This window comes from Oryctolagus cuniculus, chromosome 1 (genome assembly GCF_964237555.1).
Source record: "Oryctolagus cuniculus chromosome 1, mOryCun1.1, whole genome shotgun sequence".
In the NCBI taxonomy this organism is placed as follows: domain Eukaryota; kingdom Metazoa; phylum Chordata; class Mammalia; order Lagomorpha; family Leporidae; genus Oryctolagus; species Oryctolagus cuniculus.
The window spans coordinates 190,445,083-190,468,982 of NC_091432.1; the positions used below are offsets into that span (position 1 = coordinate 190,445,083).

The 23,900-nt window shown below is 42.4% G+C and overlaps 1 protein-coding gene across 2 annotated transcripts in view; it reads left to right on the plus strand.

Moving 5' to 3' along the window:
- The window catches only part of TEK (TEK receptor tyrosine kinase), a 129,425-nt gene that overhangs the window by 61,802 nt on the left and 43,723 nt on the right, over positions 1–23,900 (plus strand). For both annotated transcript variants that reach the window (XM_051844874.2, XM_051844873.2), the window contains exons 2-7: positions 802–1,113; positions 11,392–11,502; positions 12,352–12,504; positions 18,267–18,398; positions 18,849–18,989; positions 21,180–21,308. In XM_051844874.2, the coding sequence (XP_051700834.2) occupies positions 802–1,113; positions 11,392–11,502; positions 12,352–12,504; positions 18,267–18,398; positions 18,849–18,989; positions 21,180–21,308 (978 nt within the window). The remainder of the gene's footprint in view (positions 1–801; positions 1,114–11,391; positions 11,503–12,351; positions 12,505–18,266; positions 18,399–18,848; positions 18,990–21,179; positions 21,309–23,900) is intronic.

A 23,900-nucleotide genomic window follows, 5' to 3' on the forward strand; every position in this document is an offset into this window, starting at 1 on the left:
ACTGTACCTTGGAAATTTATATTTACTAAATAAAAGTTAAAAGTATTCATCCTGGCCTAGCACATGTGTGGCTGGGGCCCTAGTACTTGGGCTGTCTTCCACTGTATTCCTAGATGCATTGACACGAAGCTGGATTGGAAGCAGGGCATCTAAGACTCGAACTGGCACTCCAATGTGGAATGCTGACATCACAAGTGGTGGCTTAACCCACTGTGCCATAATACCAAACCCACTGTCCCTCTCTTGTTTTGAGGAATTTAACAGATAATTGGGCAATTATTTGAAAATGAGTCTATAAATTTAGCATAAACTTATATAATTGATACATTTCTTTAGAATACTGTGGTAGTACCACATTGGCATCAATTAATTAATAACAGATAATGACAATTATAATGAATAGTAAATAAAAGTGCCATTATCATTCGTTTATCTCAACATTTACTGAATACTCAACTATGTTTCATACACTGTTCGGTAGAGATTCATAATGTGTGGAGATCTATATATCTCTACCCATATATATATATATATAAGCTTGTTTGGGGGAATAAGAACAGTCCCTTGTAGCTTGGGTATATGATGGGGCAGGTAAAGTTCACAGGGTCTAGAAGATGAAGGGACTTGATACCTTGGTAAAGGGTCTTGAGTCTTGTCCAGTGGAAGATAGGCACATGACTGGAATGGCATTTTAGAAACACCGCTCAGAACTATTTCTAGACAAGGTTTTGTAAGCATCTGTTTACCCTGTGGGGCAAGTTACAAACATTTGTCATGCATTGTCTTTCCTCTTCCTTTCAGGAGCAGTGGAAGGCGCCATGGACCTGATCTTGATCAATTCCCTGCCTCTTGTATCTGATACTGAAACATCCCTCACCTGCATTGCTTCTGGATGGCACCCCCATGAGCCCATCACTATAGGAAGAGACTTTGAAGCCTTGATGAACCAACATCAGGATCCACTGGAAGTTACTCAAGATGTGACCAGGGAATGGGCTAAGAAAGTCGTTTGGAAGAGAGAAAAGGCCAGTAAGATCAATGGTGCTTATTTCTGTGAAGGGCGAGTTCGAGGAGAGGCAATAAGGATACGAACCATGAAGATGAGGCAACAAGGTAATGTGCCTGTAATATATGGGAAGGTGCAGCCCAGTGAGGGACACACACACACACACACACACACACATACCAGTTGTTTTGATAACTTCTGGCTGAATGATTTTGTCTGTTAGCATTGTCTCTGGTACACAGAACATCAGAGGTAAAAGATCTTCCATTCCAAAACCATCACCTAAAATCACTTCACTAGGCATTGTATCTAATTAAAGAGATGAAAAGAAATATGTTTTAATAAAGCCTTCCTGGTACTTATGGAGATAGGATCATCTCCTATATATAATATGGAAATTCTAGCAATGAAAACAATCATCTGTTGCCAGACTATTGGTTATTTTGAGCTTTCTCATTGATTTTTCACTTAATACTTTGTTTTGCTTGCCTCAAAGTATTCATAACAGAAGTTAAGTTTCTCAGGGGAAAATTATGGTATAAAGGACATTTTAAAAAGGAAACATCTATCAAGAGCTCAATTTACTTGGTTACTTAGTCTAGCGATTGTTTGGTGCTACCCCAAAGCCACATAACACATAACTACAAAGGCATATGACAAAGAGTACTTATAGTTTATGAGTCAAAGTCAGCTGGGCTGATGAGGTGACTCTGTTGACCTTGGCTACACTTTTTTTTTTTTTTGATATATAGTTAGACAGTGAGGGAGAGAAACAGAGAAAGGTCTTCGATTCCGTTGGTTCACCCCACAAATGGCTGCTACGGATGGAGCTACACCGATCTGAAGCCAGGAGTCAGGCGCTTCCTCCTGGTCTCCCACGTGGGTGCAGGGCCCAAGCACTCGGGCCATCCTCCACTGCCTTCCCGGGCCACAGCAGAGAGCTGGACTGGAAGAGGAGCAACCGGGACTAGAACCCGGCACCCATATGGGATGCTGGCGCCACAGGCGGAGGATTAACCGAGTGAGCCACGCGCCTGCCGACCTTGGCTACACTTTCTTACCTAATTGATTTTTGTCTGGCTGTGGGCTTATTAGACTGGCCTCGATGAGGGCATTTTTTTGCTGAGTTCCATGATATTACCCTATAGCAGGCCAACCAAGGTATGTGCTCACGTAAATGGCAGAGCTACAAGAGAAAAACTGGAACACGTGTGGCTTCTGGAAACCTAGCTTCAGAATGGTACACTATCACTTCTGCCTCATTTTATTGCCAAAGTAGTCAGTCAAATAGCAGGGCCTGGAGACAGATTGGGCAGGCATTACAAACTTAAATAGCAAAGAGTATAAGTACATGGAGGGATGGAGAATTGGGGTTCTCTTTACAGGCTACCATGCTTGGGATGATGATTTAATTCTAGCACTCGAGTACCCTAGTCCCAGCTCATGAAACAACAAAGGTTTACAGGAGGATCTTGAGGGTTGCTTCTAAAGGATGGTTGTTACTTCTTGCTGCCTCTCACCACGAAGTGTGATGTGATGGAGTGGTTTTCCCAAAATAGTAGTGGGTCCTAAGCTAAATCCCAAGTCTAGTCCAATAATCTGATGGCACTTGTAGGAGATGGTGTTAAATATTATTGAGTGCTTGTGTTCTGATGCTCTCAGGACTGAGCAGTGAGGTAGGCTTCCAGTGGTACGTATGCTATCTGCTGGCAGGAAGGAACTGGATTCCAACGAGCTGACCTGGAATGGTCTGGCCCTCACCTATCAGCCATTTCCTCTGGGCTGTTATCACCTACACTGGAGGACTCCTTCCCAAATTAAGATCATCATAAACACAGAGGCTGAGGACTGAGGATTTGTCATCCTATGCAATATTGAAAATTGTGAGCTCTTTAGAGAATATTTAAATTTTAATTATAGAGCAGATCCTTTATCATTAAATGCTTCTGCCCATGTCTTTAAAAAAAAAAAAAAAAGATTTATTTATTTGAAAAGCAGAAAGATCTTACATCCACTGGTTCACTCCCTAAATGGCTGCAACAGCTAGGGCTGGGACAGGCTGAAGACAGGCGCTGCATCTGGGTCTCCCATATGGGTGGCAGGGTCCCAAATACTTGTGCCCTCTTCTGCTTTCCTAGGCACATTAGCAGGGAATTGGATTGGAAGCAGAGCAGTCAGGATTTGGACCAGCATTCTGATATGAGATGCCAGTGTCTGAGGCAGTGGCTTAACCCTACTGTGCCACAATGCCAGTTCCCCTCGGCCCATGTTTTACTGGTAATTTTTCATCTGAGAATTTGCAGTGTTGTTAGATCGATGCTTCTCCAAGTCGAATGTGCTTATCGAGCATGTATGGTTCTTGTTACAATGCAGACTCTGATTCAGTAGGTTGTGAGGGAGAGTCCTAAGATGTTGGCATTTCAGATGTGGTCCCAGGTATTGAGAATTTGCTTGACCATGGACCATATCTTGAAGAGCAAAGATTTAGAATCAGCTTCTGGCTGGAGCCCACCTGAAAATATTGCATTGAATTTTTGCTAGTGGTAGTAATTAAAATATTTGAAGGCAGCTAACTCATTTTAAGGTGATAAAATCACTATTCATTACAAATGAAGGAAAGGGTTTTCTTAGCAAAACTATAACCTTCACCTTTAAATGACATCAGGGCAAATGGGAAAAGTGCACAACAGAAATTCCCAGGAATGCAGCTCTCCGGTGAGGGAAGAGAGGTTGAACAAAGGGATGTGAGGTGTGCCAAAGCTATCATGGCTGAAAGTCAGCTCTATTATTTTTCACATGGCATTGTGGATCTGACTTGCATAAAGACTGGTGTCATTCTGCTGATGTTTCTACATGCCAAGTGGAGATGATTTGAGACTTGTGCCTTAATGGTTTCATGGGAATGAAATGTGAGGTCCCCCCCCATCCCCTTTTGCGGTCTGCCCTGAGATTATCCTTTTCAAGGTATAAATAAATGTAGAGCCAGGACAATGGGAGTTAAATGTAATGCATGGATAACTTGAATGTAATTAAGTAAGACAAAGGCAAACTTGCATAGTGAGCTTCAGTGGGAGAGACAACTTTCAGATTCACACCCACCTGAGTTTTAATTTCTCCTCCACCACTCATACTTGTGTGGCCTTGGGCAAGGTGTTTAACTTCTATTGGTGTCATTTTTCATCATCTGTGAATTGGATATAATAATACCAAGAAGCTAGTTCCAATGAGTGTATTAATCTACATAATAGATGTGCTCCTAAAAGCCTGTGTAAAGTGAGATACTGCAAAATAAAGTGCGTAATAGCTGTAGGATAATGATGGGAATGGGATTCGTTGTCAATCTGACTTCAGAGCCTGTATTTATAACCACTGCACTGTTCTTGCTGTATCATTCTCACTTAATGCTAGCAACTCTGTCTGATTCTGAGTTCCTGTTTTATAACGCACAGTGATTCCACTTGAAACCCAAAAAATACCCAGGCCACAGAGTAGAGATATGGATAGGAATGCAATCAGACAAACATGGGTGTGAGACTACCTCTGCGAGTGAATGATGTGGATGGGGCAAGTTACTTAATTGAAATAATAGCTTTTGTTCATTGGAAAAAAAATGGAGATTTTACCACGTACACTCAAGGATCAAAGTTTAACAGTATTATCTGGCTCATGGTGATTGTCCAATAACTGTTATAGTGCTTGGAGTGATAACTTAGTGGGACTATTAATTGTCTTTAATTGTAGAACTTTTAAGGGTGTTTCTTGTTTTTTGTTTTGTTTTTACTTTTATTAGGAAAGCAGAAAGAGGGAGAAAGAATGGGTTTTCATCTGATGATTCACTTACCAGATGCCTGCAATAGTGTGGGCTGGGCCAGGTTGAAGCCAGGAGCTGAGATCTCGATCTAGGTCTCCCATGTGGGTGATAGGGACCCATGTACTTGAGCCATCACCTGCCTCATCCCAGGCTGTGCATTAGCAGGAAGCTGGAATCAGAAGCAGAGCTAAGATTAACCCAAGCACTCTGATATGGGTTGCAGGTGTGTCAAGTAGCGTCTTTTAAGTGCTGTGCCAGACACCTGCCCCTCTCTTGTATTTTAGCAATAATAGTATCTCTGCTTGGTGAACTGACTTTGTTTCAATTGTTGACTGTCCAATGGGGGAATGTAGTGGAGGAAAGTGACGTCCACTGTGGTGAACCAGGAGAACCCCGAAACTCTTTGTGTCACTATTAGTTTAATAAACATGGGAACTCTGCCCAGGGACATAGCAGATAGGATAAATGTCAATATATTCCTGCTTGCTGCTGACTTGTGCATCTGGGGAGGAAGTGGAAAATCCATTTGAGATGTGCCAAAACACAGCTTAAATTGGCTCATACATCCCAAATAGCCAAAATGTTTTTTTTATTAATGGTATCATCCAAAATGACCAAGAGCAGTTTGTTCAGTCTTTATTGGTGATTTCATTTTAAGGCAAGGAGTTATACATACAATTTGAAACATTTTCAGGTTCAAAGATCTATTTTGGAATAACTCATCAGAAGAAACATTCATAGGATTTTTTTTCTATGTTCATTTGATAAATAGCTTTGCATTAATAACATTGAACTTTCCAGATACAATTTGTGAAATAGCTGGAGAGAAGCTGTATATATCTAAATAACCCAAATAAACACGTAAATAAACACAGAGAAAATAAGGAATCTTGCTATAAGATTTACTCATTTATTCTTTCCAATTATTCTTGTTTCTATTTATGCCAAATACAAATAGGGGATGCAATGATGTTAACATTTCCTGAATAGTTATTAATTACCTGACATTCCTTTAACAATTATACATATATATCGCTATCATATAATTCTTTATCAAATGCATATCTAGCTGGGACTATTAAGTCCCCATTAACAGATAAGATTCATGTCTATGGTAGTAGGTGCACTTACTTAGCCAGTTAGTGTTGGGCCTGGGGAGCTAAGCTCAGGCCTGATCCCAGAGGAGGCCTGGGTTGCCTTTCCAAGTAGAGATGACCCTCCCTTCTTGGTATACTTGGTTCAGTAGAGGCAACACACCTTGAGGAAGGCGATGCTGGGGAAGTGCAGAGTATTTGGAGGGTGGCTGGATTCCAAGGGTTGTGTGAGGCTCCAGGAGACATCCAAATGGAGATTGAGGAGTGAGCAGGACTAGTGAGGGATAGGGCAAAAGGATAGAAAAGGAAGAAGGAAACTCATGACTTGGACATAAGAGGTCATGAAGTCTGTTTGAGAAGCTGGATGTATTTCAGAATGGCTGAAAGTGAATGCTAAGGATGCAGGCCTGGAGAATGAACTAGGAGACCTGGTGTTGTGGAATGAGTATGGAAGTATTGAACTTGTGTTTTCAACTTTCACACATTCAGTGTTAGGAGGCCATGAGTAAGTGACTTAAGTGTCCTCAACTCCATCTCTTATAAGAGAAAACTGTGATGTACTGTCTTACAGGGCTGTTTTTAATGTTACGTAAAGTAATTACATAAAGTGATATTATTACCCTTTTTATTACCCTCAGTACTTATCTGATGTTCAAAGGACACAGTCTTTAGCTCAGTTGTTTGTCATCTGAGAAGTATCTTTAGTGAACTTACTACTATCCACTTTATTCTCTAGCCATTAAGAAATCAGTGAATTGTGTTAAGTTGTGTCCATTATTTGTCTATGGTTTTGTGCAAGTCATCTTGCAGCCTAGACCTCAGCAATATCGTTAATAAAGTGAGGTATTTAGACTCAAACCTCTTTGAATGCTGACATTACATAATTGAGGACAGCCTTTGGAACCAAGCTCACCAGTTCAAATCATAGCTTTCCCTTGTCCTTGCTTTGAGATCTTTGAACAGGCCACTTAGTCTTCCTATACCTTCAGTCCTCACTTGTAAAATTAGGACAATTTTAGCTTATCCCACAGGAATGTTATGAAACTGGAATGTGTGTGATTTGTGGTATAGTGGGCACTATTAAAAGGTGCTCATGGTTTTTTACAATCCTGTGAAATCATAGACGTTTTTATGTCTACTGAATACAAGCCCAGGCTCCTGTGTGATTTGGAGGAACATGAAGTCTGGACCTCTTTCATCAGTACTCAGCAGAGAACAATCAGTCTGGAGATAGGAATGCAGGAGGTAATAGTTTAGACAGCAGTGAATCTCTGGTGTGATGGTGCCCCTAAGAAAACAGGGAGCTTAAAAGGCGTCAAGTCTGAAATAATAGAGCCACAGAGCAGAGGGGAAAAGCTATCCTGGAGCTGAGCCTACTGGGAGATCTCAGTTCCTTTTCAGAATACAATGCTGTGTGAGAGGTCCCACAGCCAACTAAACAATCCTCACAGAAAGGGGCACAAAGTATAAACAAACTGCATGGAAAGAAACAAGAGCGAGGACCAGGCAGAGAAAGTTCTCCTAGGGGCCTTGGAGCATGTTAAGGAGACCAAGAGCCGCACATTAGGGATGGCTCAATGGAGCACCTTAGGAGTGAGAAGGAGCCCTGTAAAACCCCCTCCCATCTCTTCTGCCTGCCTGTTCTCCAAGGCTGGTTCATTTTAGTGCTGTTGAGAAGGTTACCACTTACGTCCGTATTCCGTATTCCAAATGTCAGCACAGCAATGTTGCTGGTTGTTTGTATTTCTGAAGATTGTTGACTTCTAAGCACCTCAGGGCCTGACTTATGTAATGTAATATTCCTAACAACTTTTAAGGTGGGTAGCATCATTTTTGAATTACAGATGAGGAAGCAGGTTGGCAGAGGTGAAGTAGCTCCTAGAAACGCCCAGTAAGGGACAGAAGGTGGCTTCAGGCCCAGGACTGTCTGACTCCAGTGCTCACCCTGGCCTTTGATCTGCAGCATGGCCCCTCTGGGTTGATCCCAGGTCAATATCTGCACCAAAGGCATTCGCATATGTGGTCCCGCAGGGGAGTCCTGACAGGGCACTGTGCAGGAGTCAGCGGGCACGGTGAGAGCTGAGGAAAACCAGCAGACAAACCAAGAGCCTCAGCCCTTCTGAGGATGGTTGTGAGGCGTCTTCTTCCCCCACTGGGCCACTATTTTTTGCCAATGGTGTGCACGGTACTTGATCCATCTCCATTAAGCCACCCTTCAGAAAACCACAGATGAGAGAATGGAGGCAGAGCGAGCAGCTGTTTCACCACCAGGTCATCCACGGGAGTCTGATTCTCCACGCGTGGCCCTGGGCTGGAACTCTATAGGAGCTCACACCATGAGGTACAGAGGGTCCGATACTGATACATTCAGATAACTGGGGACAAGTTTGATGAATAGTCAACAAATCTTTAATTGCTGCCAGCGCCACGGCTCACTAGGCTAATCCTCCCCCTTGCGGAACCGGCACACCAGGTTCTAGTCCCGGTCGGGGCGCCGGATTCTGTCCCGGTTGCCCCTCTTCCAGGCCAGCTCTCTGCTGTGGCCCGGGAGTGCAGTGGAGGATGGCCCAAGTACTTGGGCCCTGCACCCCATGGGAGACCAGGAGAAGTACCTGGCTCCTGCCTTCGGATCAGCGCGATGTGCTGGCCGCAGCGCGCTGGCCACGGCAGCCATTGGAGGGTGAACCAACGGCAAAGGAAGACCTTTCTCTGTCTCTCTCTCTCATTGTCCACTCTGCCTGTCAAAAAATAAAAATCTTTAATTGCTATTAAAATCTTATGTTTTTCCTTGGTAATATTCAATCTGTGTGATTAATCGATTTCTGAAAGTTTCTGCTAAGCTTATAGCTATGTCAGTTACTTTAATTCTGTCAGGTTTTGCTTTGTGTTTTGAAACTTTGTTAAGTGCATATACAAATTCAGGATTACTATATCTTCTGTATCAGAATGTGTGAATAACATCTTCCAACAAGATTTTAGAAAATGGTGAATAGTTCCCCTCTTTGTCATCATGTGAAGGCCATCTTTATCCCTAAACATTTTGGGGGGCTTTAGAAAAACACCTTAACATTTTTTTCATTTTATTGGAAAGAGAGGCAGATGAAGAGACATCTCCCATCCACTGGTTCACTTTCCAAGTACCTGCGTCAGCCAGGACTGGGTCAGGCTGAAGCCAAAAGCCTGGAATGCAATCTGGGTCTCCCACATGGTTGGCAGCGACCCAAGCAGTTGGCCCATTGCCTGCTGTCTCCCAGGAAGCTGCATCAGAAATAAAGCAGCTGGGATCCAATCCAGGCACTCTGACGTGAAATGTGGGTGTCCCAAGAGGTGACTTACTGCTGCACTGAACACCTGCGTTAGAAGACCGACATAAATGTCATACCAGTTCTTTAGTTATTATTCAGAACATATTTTTCTATCCCTTTATTCTCAATCTTATTGTGACTGTTTCATGTGTAGTTTATGAAAAGAGTACAAAAGTAAAATTCTAAAATCTGAGATTTTCTGATCTGAATTCACTATAGATCTTCTGTCTTCACGTGTTTGACATGACTTTTAACATTTTTCTTCCTGATAATTTTCTTCAGGCCTTTCTTTTTCTCATTTTATGCCTTCAGTTTATTTTCCTTCTCTCCTACCCTCCATGCTAAGGAAAGTTATATGTACTGTCTCTTTTTAACAATGGCTTATGAAATCATAAAAAAATAGGATAAAGTTAGTCTCTCCATATTCCACAGTGTGGCTTTTACAGAGTATAGTTAAAATTGAAGATGAAACTATTGTGGGTGGAAAGGTGTTAAAAGACTTAATTCATCTTGTTCAGTAAGCTAAGGGACTCGGGCAATATTGTGTTCCTAACCTGACGCAGAGTAGAGGTTTTTAATCAATTGTGATTTATAAAATTGTGATTTTATAAGCCAGATATAGAATACTGCCCCTATTTGCAATTCCATGTACATGTCAGTTCATCTGTACATAATTTAGGGAAAAAATGACCTACATGAAAGATCTCTGTGAATGAGATCCCAGTGGAAAGAAGGGGCCATCAAAGAAGGAGGTACCTTTCTCTGAAGGGAGGAGAGAACTTCCACTTTGACTATGACTCTGTCTGCATAAGATCGAAGTCAGCGAACCCAAAAGGCTTCCATAGCCTTGGCAGCTTATGACAAGAGCCTCGGGTGATCACTGACATCATGCATAAGTGTCAATTGTTAAGTCAACACAGGAGTCACTCTGCACTTGCTCCCCATGTAGGACCTCTGTCCTTAATGAGTTGTACTATGAGAATTAACTAGTAAAACTAGTCTTCAAACAGTACTTTATACTTTATGTGTCTGTGTGGGTGCAAACTGTTGAAATCTTTACTTAGTGTAGAGTTGATCTTTTGTATATAAATATAATTAAAATTTAATCTTAATGAAGAATGGGATGGGAGAGGGAGTAGGAGGTGGGATGGTTTTGGGGTGGGAAGGCAGGTATGGGGGGAAGAAACACTATAATCTAAAAGTTGTACTTAAATTTATATTTAGTGAATAAAAGCTTTCAATAAAAAAGATAAAAGTAGGAGGTAAGATGTTGGATTCTATCCTTGTCTTGATTCTTTAGTATTCTAATATTTATGCCATTAGCAATAAATCCAGCACTGTGCCCATTCCACTTGACAAATTCTCAGGACACTCTAAAGCAGTTAGAATTATTTGGAACAACAACACAAAAGGATCAAAATAAAAGCAATTTGGCAAATATTCTTTCCACTCATATTCCGCTCATATTCCTCTTTACTTTGAGGAACCATGGTAGGGATTAGAGAAGGATAGGAGATTCACAGATAATATAGTTAATATCACATAGTTAATGTGATAGTAGATACAAATAAACACAAAGTCCTCCCCTCACCAGTTGCATGGAAAAACTATGTGTATTACATATGCCTATATTTGAAGTTTTCCAAAAGAAATGGCCAAGCCTTTCATCAGATTTTTTTAAAGGTACATAATCTCAAATAAAGTAAAATTCATTAACTACCATGTTTTTCATGTCTTTTTAAAGTTTTATTTATTTACTTGAAAGTCAGAATTAGAGAGGGAGAGACAGAGAGGTGTTCCATCAGATGGTTCATACTCCAAATTGCCACAACTGCCAGAGCTGGGCCAATCCAAAGCCAGGAGCTTCTTCTAGATCTACTGCTTGGGTGCAGGGACCCAAGCACTTGGGCCATCTTCTACTGCTTTCCCAGGCATTAGCATGGAACTGGATGAGAAGTGGAGCAGTTGGGACTCAACCCAATGCCCACATGGGATGCCAGCACCCCAGGTGGATGCTAAACCTTCTATGCCACAGTACAGGCCCTGTGTTTTTCATGTCTTGAAAACTGTCTGACTCCTAGCAGGTGCCAACTCTCATGTTTTGAAGCTCTAAGTTCAGTTGCTCCTGGGGAGAATGTGTGTCCTCATTTTTGGTATTTTTCTCTCTCTCAAAAGCTTCCTTCCTACCAGCTACCTTAACTATGACTGTGGACAAGGGAGATACTGTGAATATATCTTTCAAAAAGGTATTGATTAAAGAAGAAGATGCAGTGATTTACAAGAATGGTGAGTGTGTGTTCTACTTCATTCCAGCACTATCATGTAAGACATTAGATAATACAAGACATATTCTATCATTATTCTATTGCTGTCTTGGGGGCAGGTGTTTGAAGTAAACCTGTGGTAATGCAAGTTTACTGGATTCTGTCTATGATAGAAGCTTTCTTCCACAATGTATTTCATTACTTAAATAGATTCATATTTTATTTATACACTTGAATATGTACATACTGAACATTCATGAATGTACATGGTCTATATACATACTGAAAGGCCCATCATACTGTGATAAATGGGGTCCCAGATTCACTATGTAAACTGAGAGTATGTTTGATCACAAGGTTAAGGAAATGTCAGTGATGTCAGTTTTGGGGATCCACTTGTGTAACCGAAATCTGTCAAGATCCTAGCTATGATTTGATATCATCTGGGGGCAGTTGCCTGATCCAGTGGAATATTAATGGGGACCATTCTGAATTCTGTTGGTCGATAAGCCGTCCAGGTTCAAGTTTTAACGTTGTGATTCTAGGTATCTCCAAGGTGGTTGTTTAGGTAACAAAGTTACTTGCCATTTCCCACCCTGCTTGCCTGCCCCTCTTTGTTGATCTCTCCCTGTAGAAGATTAAAAACTTATACCACCTCCTTCTCCATGTGTTTGGCAGATTCCAAAGACTAACCTATCAGCTCTGTCACCGTGCCTTTCTTGACTATTGGGAGAGCTCAGTCTTTTTATTCTTCTCACACACTTAGTATTTGAGAGCCATTTTTATCAGGTCAGACAAAGCTGATTAAGTGGAAGGGCCAGACAAGGAGCTATGAGTATGACCTGTTGTTCTCACTCTTCTCTCTTACCAGGCTCCTTTATCCATTCGGTGCCCCGGCATGAAGTACCCGATATTTTAGAAGTGCACCTGCCTCATGCTCAGCCCCAGGATGCTGGAGTGTACTCGGCCAGGTACATAGGAGGAAACCTCTTCACTTCGGCCTTCACCAGGCTGATAGTCCGGAGTAAGTGATTGAGAGGCCACCATAAGTGATGGTGTACTTGCTAGGATTTTTTAGATGCAAGTAATAGAAACTGACTCTAAACTCTATACTTATGCAGAAACTAAGGATTGCTTGAAAGGGTATTAAGGACTTAGGAGACATGGATAGGAAAGCTAGTAAGCAAGTTTCGGGAAAGATAGGCTCTAGGGAAGATCTGGGGCCCGGAGGAGGGAGGGTAGACTTTCTAGGATGCTGCCTTTATCATAACTTGGCTTAGACAGTATTTATTTTACTTCCAAATTTTGAATTCTCAGGATAGAGAATCAGATTGGCCTAAGATCTGTCGGAATTCACCTGCCTGGACCAATGAGGTACAGGTGAGGGTGGAGCCACACTGTAGTTAACAGGGACTAGGAGCTGGTGTTTGTATAGAAAGCTCACCCTCACAAAAATGAGAAAGACAGAAGGCATGGAAATGTCCCTAAAGTTGTCTGCTACAGGAGGATGAGTTGGACCTGCTGTGGTAGACTAAATCAAGTTAAACATCCAGTTAGGTTGCCTGTAAATCCCATACTTCCTGAATCATTTGCCTCTTCAATGTGACTTCCTAATTTTCAGGTTTGAAAAATGGAAGAGTTAGAGCAGGTGAAACCTTTTCCCCCCTCCATTGTAACTATTGAAGTGGGGAGTAACCATCACCAGTAATTCTTGCTGGAATTTGATCTATAGAAAGCAAAATATTTTCCACAGCTTTCTTGGGTATTCATGACATTAAATATTCAGGTCTTCATGTCTAAATAGCTAGGCTGCTCCACCATTCCTCTAATGATTGGTATTACTACTTCATGAAGATCACTTATTTGCTTTGCATTGTATTTCTTCATTTATTCATTCATCCAACAAAGTGTGTTGATTATAACTTTCTGCCAATAATTGTGTTGGTGTTGAAAATACAGGAAAACAAAATAAACCCCTGCTCCTGGGTAATGCCCAATCAGAGCAAGAACAAATGTAAGTAGATATTGCAGTAATATAATGTATACAATATGTGGTTCATCTAGTTTAGAGTCCATACTAAGCCACCTCTGTGGTATAACAAAATATTTTATAGGCAGGGTTGTTGGAGCTTGACTTGAAGAGTCTGCTCATGTAGGAGGAGCTGTTTCCTTCTATTTGAGTACTGTCCTGACTTCTCACCTACTAAATGTCAGAGCAGATGACTTCTAAAAACAAACATATGAGGGCTTTTGATAGCATAACTGCAAGATTTGGCTTCCAAAATCAGGCTTAACCATTACTTCTACGTGGACTTGTCTTAGGAGAAGCCATCTCCTTTGTTTCCAACACATGAAAGAGACCAATTATAAGGAAGCAATTGTTCTTCATTTCATTTAGACAGTTCCTCTCCAATCAAACATAGAACCTTATGCCGGAGTACTCAGAGTCCAGAGCAAATGGGATACATTTTCTAGGAACACCAGGAATATCAGATGCTGATGTGATTATTGAGATAAGAAAACATTTATGTGTTTTTTCCACTCTTTACTCTCAACACTAACGGCACCAGATGTATTGGTTTTTTCACACACACACACACACACACACATACATAGCAGTTCTCTGATGGACGTCAGCTGGGTGTCTTAGAATTTAACTCAATTCTAACTCTGTCTACTTGGAGATAGCAAAGATCCCATAGATCATAGACTAAAAGCTCAGTCCCACTCCATTTCCCCCACCCCTTCAGATGCCAGTTATAAGCCCCAGATGTGACATGTGCTTATGACCAATCAATTATAAATGGGGGATTCCAGGTTTATTGATTTATTATAGGGATTATCAGAAAGGCTATGGAACAGCCTGCTGTAGGAGCTGCATAGGGAAGGTATGGGTGCGGGGGTGCAAAGCTTGCATGTCCTTTACAGGTGTACCACCCTCTAGGAGCCCCCATGGGTCCAGCAGTCCAGCAGTTCTCTGATCCTTGTCCTTTGGTGGGAGGGTTATGGAGAAGACATTATATAGCATGGTTAAGTCTTTGGCATTGATGATCAACTCAATATTTAGCCCTCATCCCCTCCTCAGCCCTCCTCAGCCCTCCTCAACCCTCTAATCTTGCCTCTTACTGATGACTAACCTGAGGCTGCCTGACCACCAGTCACGTCATTAGCATATTAAAGACACACTCATCAGTCTGGAGATTATGACTCTTAGGATCTGTGTGCCAGGAACCATGCACTTATCACAATATCACAGTGATAAAAGGCTTAAGGCTTTAAATTTTTATAAAATAGTCAAAACAAACATGACTTAGTATAGACTATAATTTAAAATCCCCCAAACTATTTTTTTCCTCCTGAACTTTTAAGATAGAGCACAAGACTTCCAACACACTCCGATTTCTACATTGTCTTTTTGGATTGTTAGGAGATGTGTTTGTTCCCCTTTGCTGTTAGGAGTGTTTTGATGAAATCACGTGAGAAGCACTGCTAATATCTAAAATTATTATAAGAAAGTTTGATTTAGGCCACAATCATCCCATTTAGAAATATTTTTCCCCAGTCTGAGTTCTTTGTTTAGTAAGAAATGAAACACAGCTTAAGTATTTGTGCAGTTATCCTGCTTAAAACATTTGTGTTAAAAAATCACATTGCCTATTTTTATAGAATCCCTTTTCAGTTTAAATTCACTTCCTGAGAAAAGATTTCTCACAATTTTGAATTTTGGTCTGTATGCCATGAATATATGGTCTTTTTAATTTTCTTTCTTTGTTAAAAGATTTATCTATTTGAAAGGCAGAGTTATACAGAGAGGGGGAGAAGGCGAGAGTGAGTGTCTATTTGTTGGTTGACTCCCCAGATGCTGCAACAGCCAGAGCTGAGCCAGGCCAAAGCCAGGACCTTCATTTGAGTCTCCCAAGTGGGTGGCAGGGCCCAAGCACTTGGGCCATCCTCTGCTGCCTTTCCCAGGCCATTATCATGGAATTGGATCACAAGTGGAGCATTCAGGACATGAACTGGTACCCATGTGAAATGACAGTGTTGCAGGTGGTGGCTTCACCCACCATACCATAACAGTGGCCCTGAATATATGATTTCTTTTATTTTTTAACATTTATTTTAAAGGCAGAGAGAGACAGTTACAGAGAGACAGTGAGAGAGAGATCTTCGGTCAACTGGTTCACTGCCCAAATGGCTGCAATGGCCAGAACTGGGTCTGGCTCATATCGGGAGCCAGTGGCTTCTTCCAGGTCTTCCACCTGAGTGCCAGGGGCCCAAGCACTTGGGCCATCTTCTGCAGCTTTCCCAAGTGCATTAGCAAGGAGCTGGATTGGAAGTGGAGCAGTTGGGATATGAACCAGTGCCCATATGGGATGCTGACATCACAGGTGGCATCTTTACCTACTATGCCTCACTGCTGGTTCCAAATGTATGATTTCTTAAGACACAAGATTATTTGATTTTTGAGGATGTAACAGATGCTTAATTGCATACTTTTAAAAACTTAACTGTGACAATCAGTAGTTAGCTGTCACCTACATTGACTGCCCATAAATTTATTTTGATTTGAGAGGCAGGGAGAGACAGAAATTAGATCTGCTTTTCACTCCCTAGATTGCCAGAAGCCACGAACTCCATCTGAATCTCCCACATGGCTGGCAGGGACACGTCTGCTTGAGCTATTACATGCTGCTTCCCAGGGTGCCCTAGCAGGAAGCTGGAATGAGAAGCAGAGCTAGGACTTGAAACCAGGCACTCTGATACAGGAGTTGGGTGTCCAAGTGGCATTTTTAACCGCTGTGCCAAATTTCCCCTCTGTTCATAGAGTTTTGAATGTGGTAATAGGTACCTGGATAACCAAAGCACAGGGCTTATATAGTGAATCTTCATCCTCCTTGTGTTCTCTGTACAACCAAACCTGGTCCAGAGAGCTTTGGACCTGGTATCAATGCAGACATCTGGAGGCCTCTGTGAGTGACTGAGGGGGTGTGCTTCCTGAAGCCCACTCCATGGGTTTGCTCGTGAATGTTGATGATGTATTCTGGGGTCATCACCTTGCTAATGGCAGAATGACACTCCTTGTTCTTAATGTTTTTATTTGTAGGAGCCATTCTGCAGGGTTTTAAAGCAAGAGTGCAAGGGATTCTGGGAGAGAGAAAGCAGACTCCTTGACTATATACTTGTTGCTTTATCAAATGTTCTTTACCTGAGTTCACCATCCCCAAGGGCTCACCCCTATTATCCCCTAGATCTTTATTCTCTTTTTCCTGGGCTCAGATAGGTCTCCAGCTAGGTACAGAGCTTAGAGAACACAGCTGAATGTAACAGGGAGCCCATTTTCATCGACACTGTCTGCCATCAGTTTGCAGTATATGCAGACACCCTGTGGTCTGGTTCTGAAAACAATCATTAATTGTGCAGAATCTTTTCCCCGTTTATATTAAGGATTGTGAGTGGTAGCTTTTCAACATTTTTCAGCTTTATGAAGTAGAAGACTGTAAGAAATGGACTGTGTTGCTAATCTTCCTGATTATTTTAGTAGAACATACTGATAACCAGGACTTCTTGCCAAATAAATTATATGGTTACATCAGCAGTGGGCACAGGTCCAAGCTTGACACCGTGCGAATAACACTCAGGGACAGAGACACCCGTTCCTTCAGTTAGAGATGCAGCTGAATTCCTGACTACAAATGGTCCTCAACCTCTCAGGGTCTTTCTTATATTAGAAGGTATCCATAGACCTACCTATTAACAACCTAAAAATCATCAGGTCCTAGAGAGAAGTAGCCAGGAAATAGGAGCCTAGAAGGCTTTTTTTGACAGAGTGGACAGTGAGAGAGAGAGACAGAGAGAAAGTCTTCCTTTGCCGTTGGTTCACCCCCCAACAGCCGCTGCGGCCAGTGTACCGCGCTGATCTGAAGCCAGGAGCCAGGTGCTTCTCCTGGTCTCCCATGGGGTGCAGGGCCCAAGCACCTGGGCCATCCTCCACTGCACTCCCTGGCCACAGCAGAGAGCTGGCCTGGAAGAGGGGCAACCGGGACAGAATCCAGTGCCCCGACCAGGACTAGAACCCGGTGTGCCGGCGCCGCAGGTGGAGGATTAGCCTATTGAGCCGTGGCGCCAGCCACCTAGAAGGCTTTTAATCATCTCAACTTTAGGTTTTGTAGATCTTGTTTCACATATGTTGTCCTTTCCAGCTGAAAGACCAGTGATGCTATTAGCTCTTGTGTGCATTTTTGGCCACATTCTTCATCCTGCATTTTCCCAAGTTGAAGATTCTCAAACTGTAGCAGTCATCACAATAAGCTGGAGGGCTTGTTAAACGTAGATTGCTAGGACACTTCCAGAGCTTCTGATTCAGTAAATGGCAGGAATGGAGTGGGAGATGGTCTGGGGTTTGCAATTCTGAGTCCCAGGGGGTGAGCGTGCCACCGTTCCGATCCCTAACCATACCTGCAGCCGCCTGAACCTGCTGTGCCATATTCCCATGCCTCACCCTTGCCTGAAGCATGTTCCCCAGTCTTCCTCCATTACCCCTCAGGTCATCTCCCTTTATGCCCTCTTCCATCCTGAAGACAGGATTAGGGACAGCCATATCTTTGTTGCTCTCATACGTTTTTATTTGCATATCTGTCTCTCATAGTAGATTATTAGCTTTCAGAGAGCAGAAGGTGTATTTCACCTTCACTCACCATTAAAAAGACAGCCGTGTAGTAAGTGTTCAATCAAGACTGGTTCAGGATTGTGCTTTACTCACCGCAGCCTTGTTTTCCTTAACACAAGGATGTGAGGCTCAGAAGTGGGGACCTGACTGTAACCGCCTCTGTACTGCTTGCATGAACAATGGTGTCTGCCATGAAGATACTGGAGAATGCATTTGCCCCCCTGGCTTTATGGGGAGGACATGTGAGAAGGGTAAGTCCAGAGTACGCGATGGGTAAGGCGTGAATTTAAAGTCATCACTCCTGGATCTAGAGTTAGATCTGGACATAGATGAAAATAGAAGCTAAATGACCTCTGTTAGCCATACAGTACCTTCACATGAATTAGGAAAAAAATGCCTTTTCCTAAAGGTTCTCTATGGCCATCCACTGGAAAGTTACAATAAATATGTAATCTATGATACGATGTGAATGTGCCGTGCACAACCTGGACTTCTGTGAGTGGTGGCCCTGATGTTCTCTGTCTAGGGGTAGTTTCATTGCAAAATGGGCCATAAAGGGGCCTTCATCATGCCTGAGTTGCAGCTGAGATGAGACTAATTTCCCCATGTTCACCAATCTAAAAGAGATCTTATACAGGAAGAAGGATACATTTTAAGGGATTGCACATTTAACTCTGAATCAACTCTTTTTCTTCCCAAAGCTTGCGAACTGCACACTTTTGGCAGGACTTGTAAAGAAAGGTGTAGCGGACCAGAGGGGTGCAAGTCCTATGTATTCTGTCTCCCGGACCCCTATGGATGCTCCTGTGCCTCAGGCTGGAAGGGTCTGCAGTGCAGTGAAGGTAGGCACCAATCGCAGCCTTGAACAGCAGCTGACAAAGGAGGTCCAGTTTGCTGGGAATCGCAGTGTAGGATACACCTGGACATCTGAGTCATCGGCCTGCTGCTGGGTTACAGGGTTTTGAATCACAGATGCAATAAAATAAAAATTGGAAAGAAGAACAGAAAGACTAACATTTTAAATTCTGTTGAGCTTTAGTTTGCAGCAATTTGATCATGACGAGGCTAAGTTTAATTGTCTTTGTATTTTGCTTGGAATTTATGAAATTATTGAATGTAGAATTTTCAACCACTTGGGAGTTACTTCTTTTTTTTTTTTTTTTAAGATTTCTTTATTTACTTGAAAATCAGAGTTACAGAGTGAGAAGGAGAGGCAGAGAGAGAGAGAGGTCTTCCATCTGCTGGTTCGCTCTCCAGTTGGCCTCAATGTCAGAGCTGTGCCGATTCAAAGCCAGGAGCCAGGAGCTTCTTCCAGGTTTCCAACACGGGTACAAGGACCCAAGGATTTGGGCCATCCTCTTTCCCAGGTCATAGCAGAAAGCTGGATCGGAAGTGGAGCAGCCGGGACTCGAACTGGCGCCCATATGGGATGCCGACAACTGCAGGCAATGGCTTTACCCACTACGCCACAGCACCAGTCCCTGCCATTATTTCTTCAAATATTTTTTCTACTTTCCACTCCTTCTCTCACCTCCTATTTTTTTCCTTATATTAAGACTTATTTGATAGGCAGAGTTAGAGAGAGGGGAAGAGATAGCGATGTTTCATCTGCTGGTTCATTTTCCAAATGGCTGCCACAGCCAGGGTGGGGCCATGCTAAAGCCAGGAGCTGGAATTCCATCTGGGACTCCGCACCTGGGTGACAAGGGCCTAAGTACTTGAGCCATCTTCTGCTACTTTCCCAGGCACATTAGCAGGGAGCTGGATTGGAAGTGGAGCAGCTGGGACTTGAATCAGTCCCGATACGGGATGTCGGTGTTGCAGGTGTAAGCCCAACCCACTGTGCCACACGCTAGCCCCTTGACCTCCTATTACAATGCATGTTAGACCTTTAGATACTCTCCTATAGGTCCTTGTGTCTCAAATTATTTTCTTTAAATCATCTTCTACCTCTGTTCTTCAGACTGGATATCTATCTAGTGATATAGATATAAGTTCATTGATTCTTTTGTTATCTTGATTCTGTTATTAAGTCCATATAATATTTTTATTTCAGATGTTTTTCAGTTCTATTTTTTGTGTTTTAATCTTTTCATTTCTCTGAAATTTCTCATTATTTCATATTTTTGTGTTTTCTTTTATCTCACTGAGCACAGTTACTGTTGATTTAAAATTTATGTCTACAATTTCCAACATCTGGGTCATCATGGTCATGCTGTTGGTTTTATTTCCTCTTGAGAATGGGTCACAATTTTAATTTTCCTTATGGTGAATAATCTGGGATCATATTTGGACATCATAAGTGTTGCATTGTGGGGACTCAGGAGTGTGATATGTCCCTATGAGGAATGTTGAGTTTTGCTTTGTTGTATTTTAGCAGACAACTGCTTTGGTGGGACTCAAACTAAAAACTCTGAGGCAACAGGTCAAGCCCAGGGGAATTATTTTATCTTTAGCTACGCTTTGAAGCTGTATTGAGCATGAATAGTTCAAGGGTCAGCGAAATATTTGAGACTTCTTGGTCTCTTATTCTTTTTCTGGGTTTTCCCTCTCAATTTCTAGTGGCTCTGGTGGCTCCAATTCTGTCCTCTGGACTTCCAGGCCAGTAAGGCTGTTGACTTTGGAGTTGCAGCCTCCCCACATAGTATCCGCTTTATCTGACCATTAGGCTAAAAGCTGAAAAGTGGAAATATATCATTCTTTTCTCCAGAATTTGTTTCCCTCCAGAAATATCTGGTGGTTTTGTTGTTGGTTGTTTTTTTGTTCCCCTTCACACCACTCTTCAGTATTTTCAGCAGTTGTTTCTAAATGTAGCTGTGACCATGAGAAGCTTGGCTTGGTAGCAGCTCTTTCACATCTTCTGAAAGCAGAACTCCTATCCTTTTAAGGTCCTGGTATTTAGATAAACCGCATACTGCCTATGTGAGAACTGGCAAGGTTGAGAGCCTGGAGAGAGAACCAGCGTGAGCGCTCTATGCAGCCTTCATTCCCTCGCTGCCCCTGTATTTACACTGGTTTCTGTCTGTTTGCAGCGTGCCACCCTGGTTATTACGGGCCAGATTGTAAGCTGAGGTGCAGTTGCAACAATGGGGAGGTGTGCGATCGGTTCCAGGGATGCCTCTGCTCTCCAGGATGGCAAGGGCTCCAGTGTGAGAGAGAAGGTAAAGCAAGGTAACCCTGTAGTCTGGGCCATGCTCAGCAGCCTGAACCCGGCGTTGCTGGGGTAATTCTTGCCCCAGTATCACTACTCCTCAAGCCATTTCTGTGGGCCTCCAGAAGTTGGGAATAATGCATCAAAAATCCCATGAAGGTCAATGTTCTAGATCTTTTCTATGGGTAGACCCTCCTATTAGGGTGATTCTCTTTCTGCTAGGAATAAACCACATGCTCTTTGCTATGCCTTGGGTGATGACTGACCAACCGTGAGCTCCGCCTACCTTTTCTATTTGCTCTAGGACCAGCCTTTTCCTTGGATTAGGTATCTATAACAGGGCTACTTTGGAGGGATTTAGAGAAAGAATGTTTTTAAAGAGATAAACAGAATTAAATAGGAAAGCTTATGCTCAAAGTGAAATTTTAAACAAAAGTGTGTTTGAAATAGTTCATGGAAAGTGGAGTTAAAAGATAAGTTTATTTTCATGCAAAAATTTTGAAATCCATGCATATAAGGGAGCTTCAAAAAGTCTGCAAAGATGCATGTTATGAGAAGACTATGTAATATCAAAATTTTTTTTGCCTCAGAATCAATTGACTTCTAATTCTACTATAGAATGAAGTTTCTGAAATACCCTTGTAATTTTAGGTAAGAAATTACCCTAGAGCAGAAGTCAGCAAACTCTGACACACTGACCAAATTTTTCCTACTATTTTTAAATAACTTTATTGTGATATAACTTTATTCTATAATGTTCACTGTTTTATAATGTGCAACTCAGTAGTTTTTAGTAGAGTCATGTAGTCACCACTATCACTTAGCTTTGGAATGCTTTTATCAAAGCAAAAGAAATCTCGTGCCACTGGCAGTCCTCCCATTTTGCCCTGCTCCCAGTCTCTGGCAAGCTTTGATTGACTGACTTCCTGCCTCTGTAGACTTGCCTCTTCCTGACAGTTTGTATCCTATAAATGCGATCATGTAATATGTGGTCTTTTGTGTCTTGCTTATTTCTCTTATGCCTTTCTTTGAGGTTTATTGTGTTGTATTATTTATCAGTCTTTCATTCATGCTCAATGCCCACTATCTAAAGTTTATTGCAACACAGCTATGCCAATTCATTTATTTTTTTATTTTTTTAAAAATTTTTTGACAGGCAGAGTGGACAGTGAGAGAGAGAGAGAGACAGAGAGAAAGGTCTTCCTTTGCCGTTGGTTCACCCTCCAATGGCTGCCGCGGCCGGCGCGCTGCTGCCGGCGCTCCGCGCTGATCCGATGGCAGGAGCCGGGTACTTCTCCTGGTCTCCATGGACTTGGGCCATCCTCCACTGCACTCCCGGGCCACAGCAGAGAGCTGGACTGGAAGAGGAGCAATCAGGACTAGAACCCGGCACCAATATGGGATGCTGGCACCGTAGGCGGAGGATTAACCAAGTGAACCACGGCACTGGCCCCCAGAATTATTCATTTTCTATTATGTAGATGTTAGGCAAGAAATCCTGATACTATCACCTTTGTTAGAACCACAGAAATATTTTCTCCTTTCGGTATTGGCAGCAACATCCATCCCTCCATCCATCCATCCATCTATCTGTCTATCTAACTTCCTTTTTTCCTTCCTTCCATCCTTTTCTCTTTGTCTTTTTATTTCAGCTCACACATATAAGGGAGAATATGTGGTATCTGTCTTTTTGTGTCCGGCTTGTTTCACTCAACATCATGTCCTCCAGCTCCAACCATTTTGCTATAAATGATAGAATTGCATGCTTTTAGAACTTTTTCATTCTTCTTAATGGCTGAAGCATAGTCCACCGTGTGTGTGTGTGTGTGTGTCACATTCTCTTAATTCATTCATCTGACGACTGGAACTTACCAACAACATTTTTTATTTGACTATTTGAAATCAGTCGAGGTGAGTTATGCTATACCTCTTTTTTTTTTTTTTTTTTTTTGCCAGGCAGAGTTAGACAGTGAGAGACAGAGAGACAGGTAGAGTTATAGACAGTGAGAGTGCTGCACCAATCCGAAGCCAGGAGCCAGGTGCTTCCTCCTGGTCTCCCATGCAGGTGCAGGGCCCAAGCACTTGGGCCATCCTCCACTGCACTCCCGGGCCACAGCAGAGAGCTGGACTGGAAGAGGAGCAACCAGGACTAGTACCCAGCGCCCCAACTGGGACTAGAACCCGGGGTCCTGGCGCCACAGGTGGAGTATTAGCCAAGTGAGCCACGGCGCTGGCCTACACCTCACTTTTTTTTTTAAACTTTTATTTAATGAATATAAATTTCCAAAGTACAGAATATGGATTACAATGCCCCCCCATAACTTCCCTCCCACCCGCAACCCTCCCCTTTCCCGCTCCCTCTTCCCTTCCATTCACATCAAGATTCATTTTCAGTTCTCTTTATATACAGAAGATCAGTTTAGTATATATTAAGTAAAGATTTCAACAGTTTGCACCCACATAGAAACACAAAGTGAAAAATACTGTTTGAGTACTAGTTATAGCATTAAATCACACTGTATAGCACATTAAGGACAGAGATCCTACATGAGGAGTAAGTGCACAGTGACCCCTGTTGTTGACTTCACAAATTGACACTCGT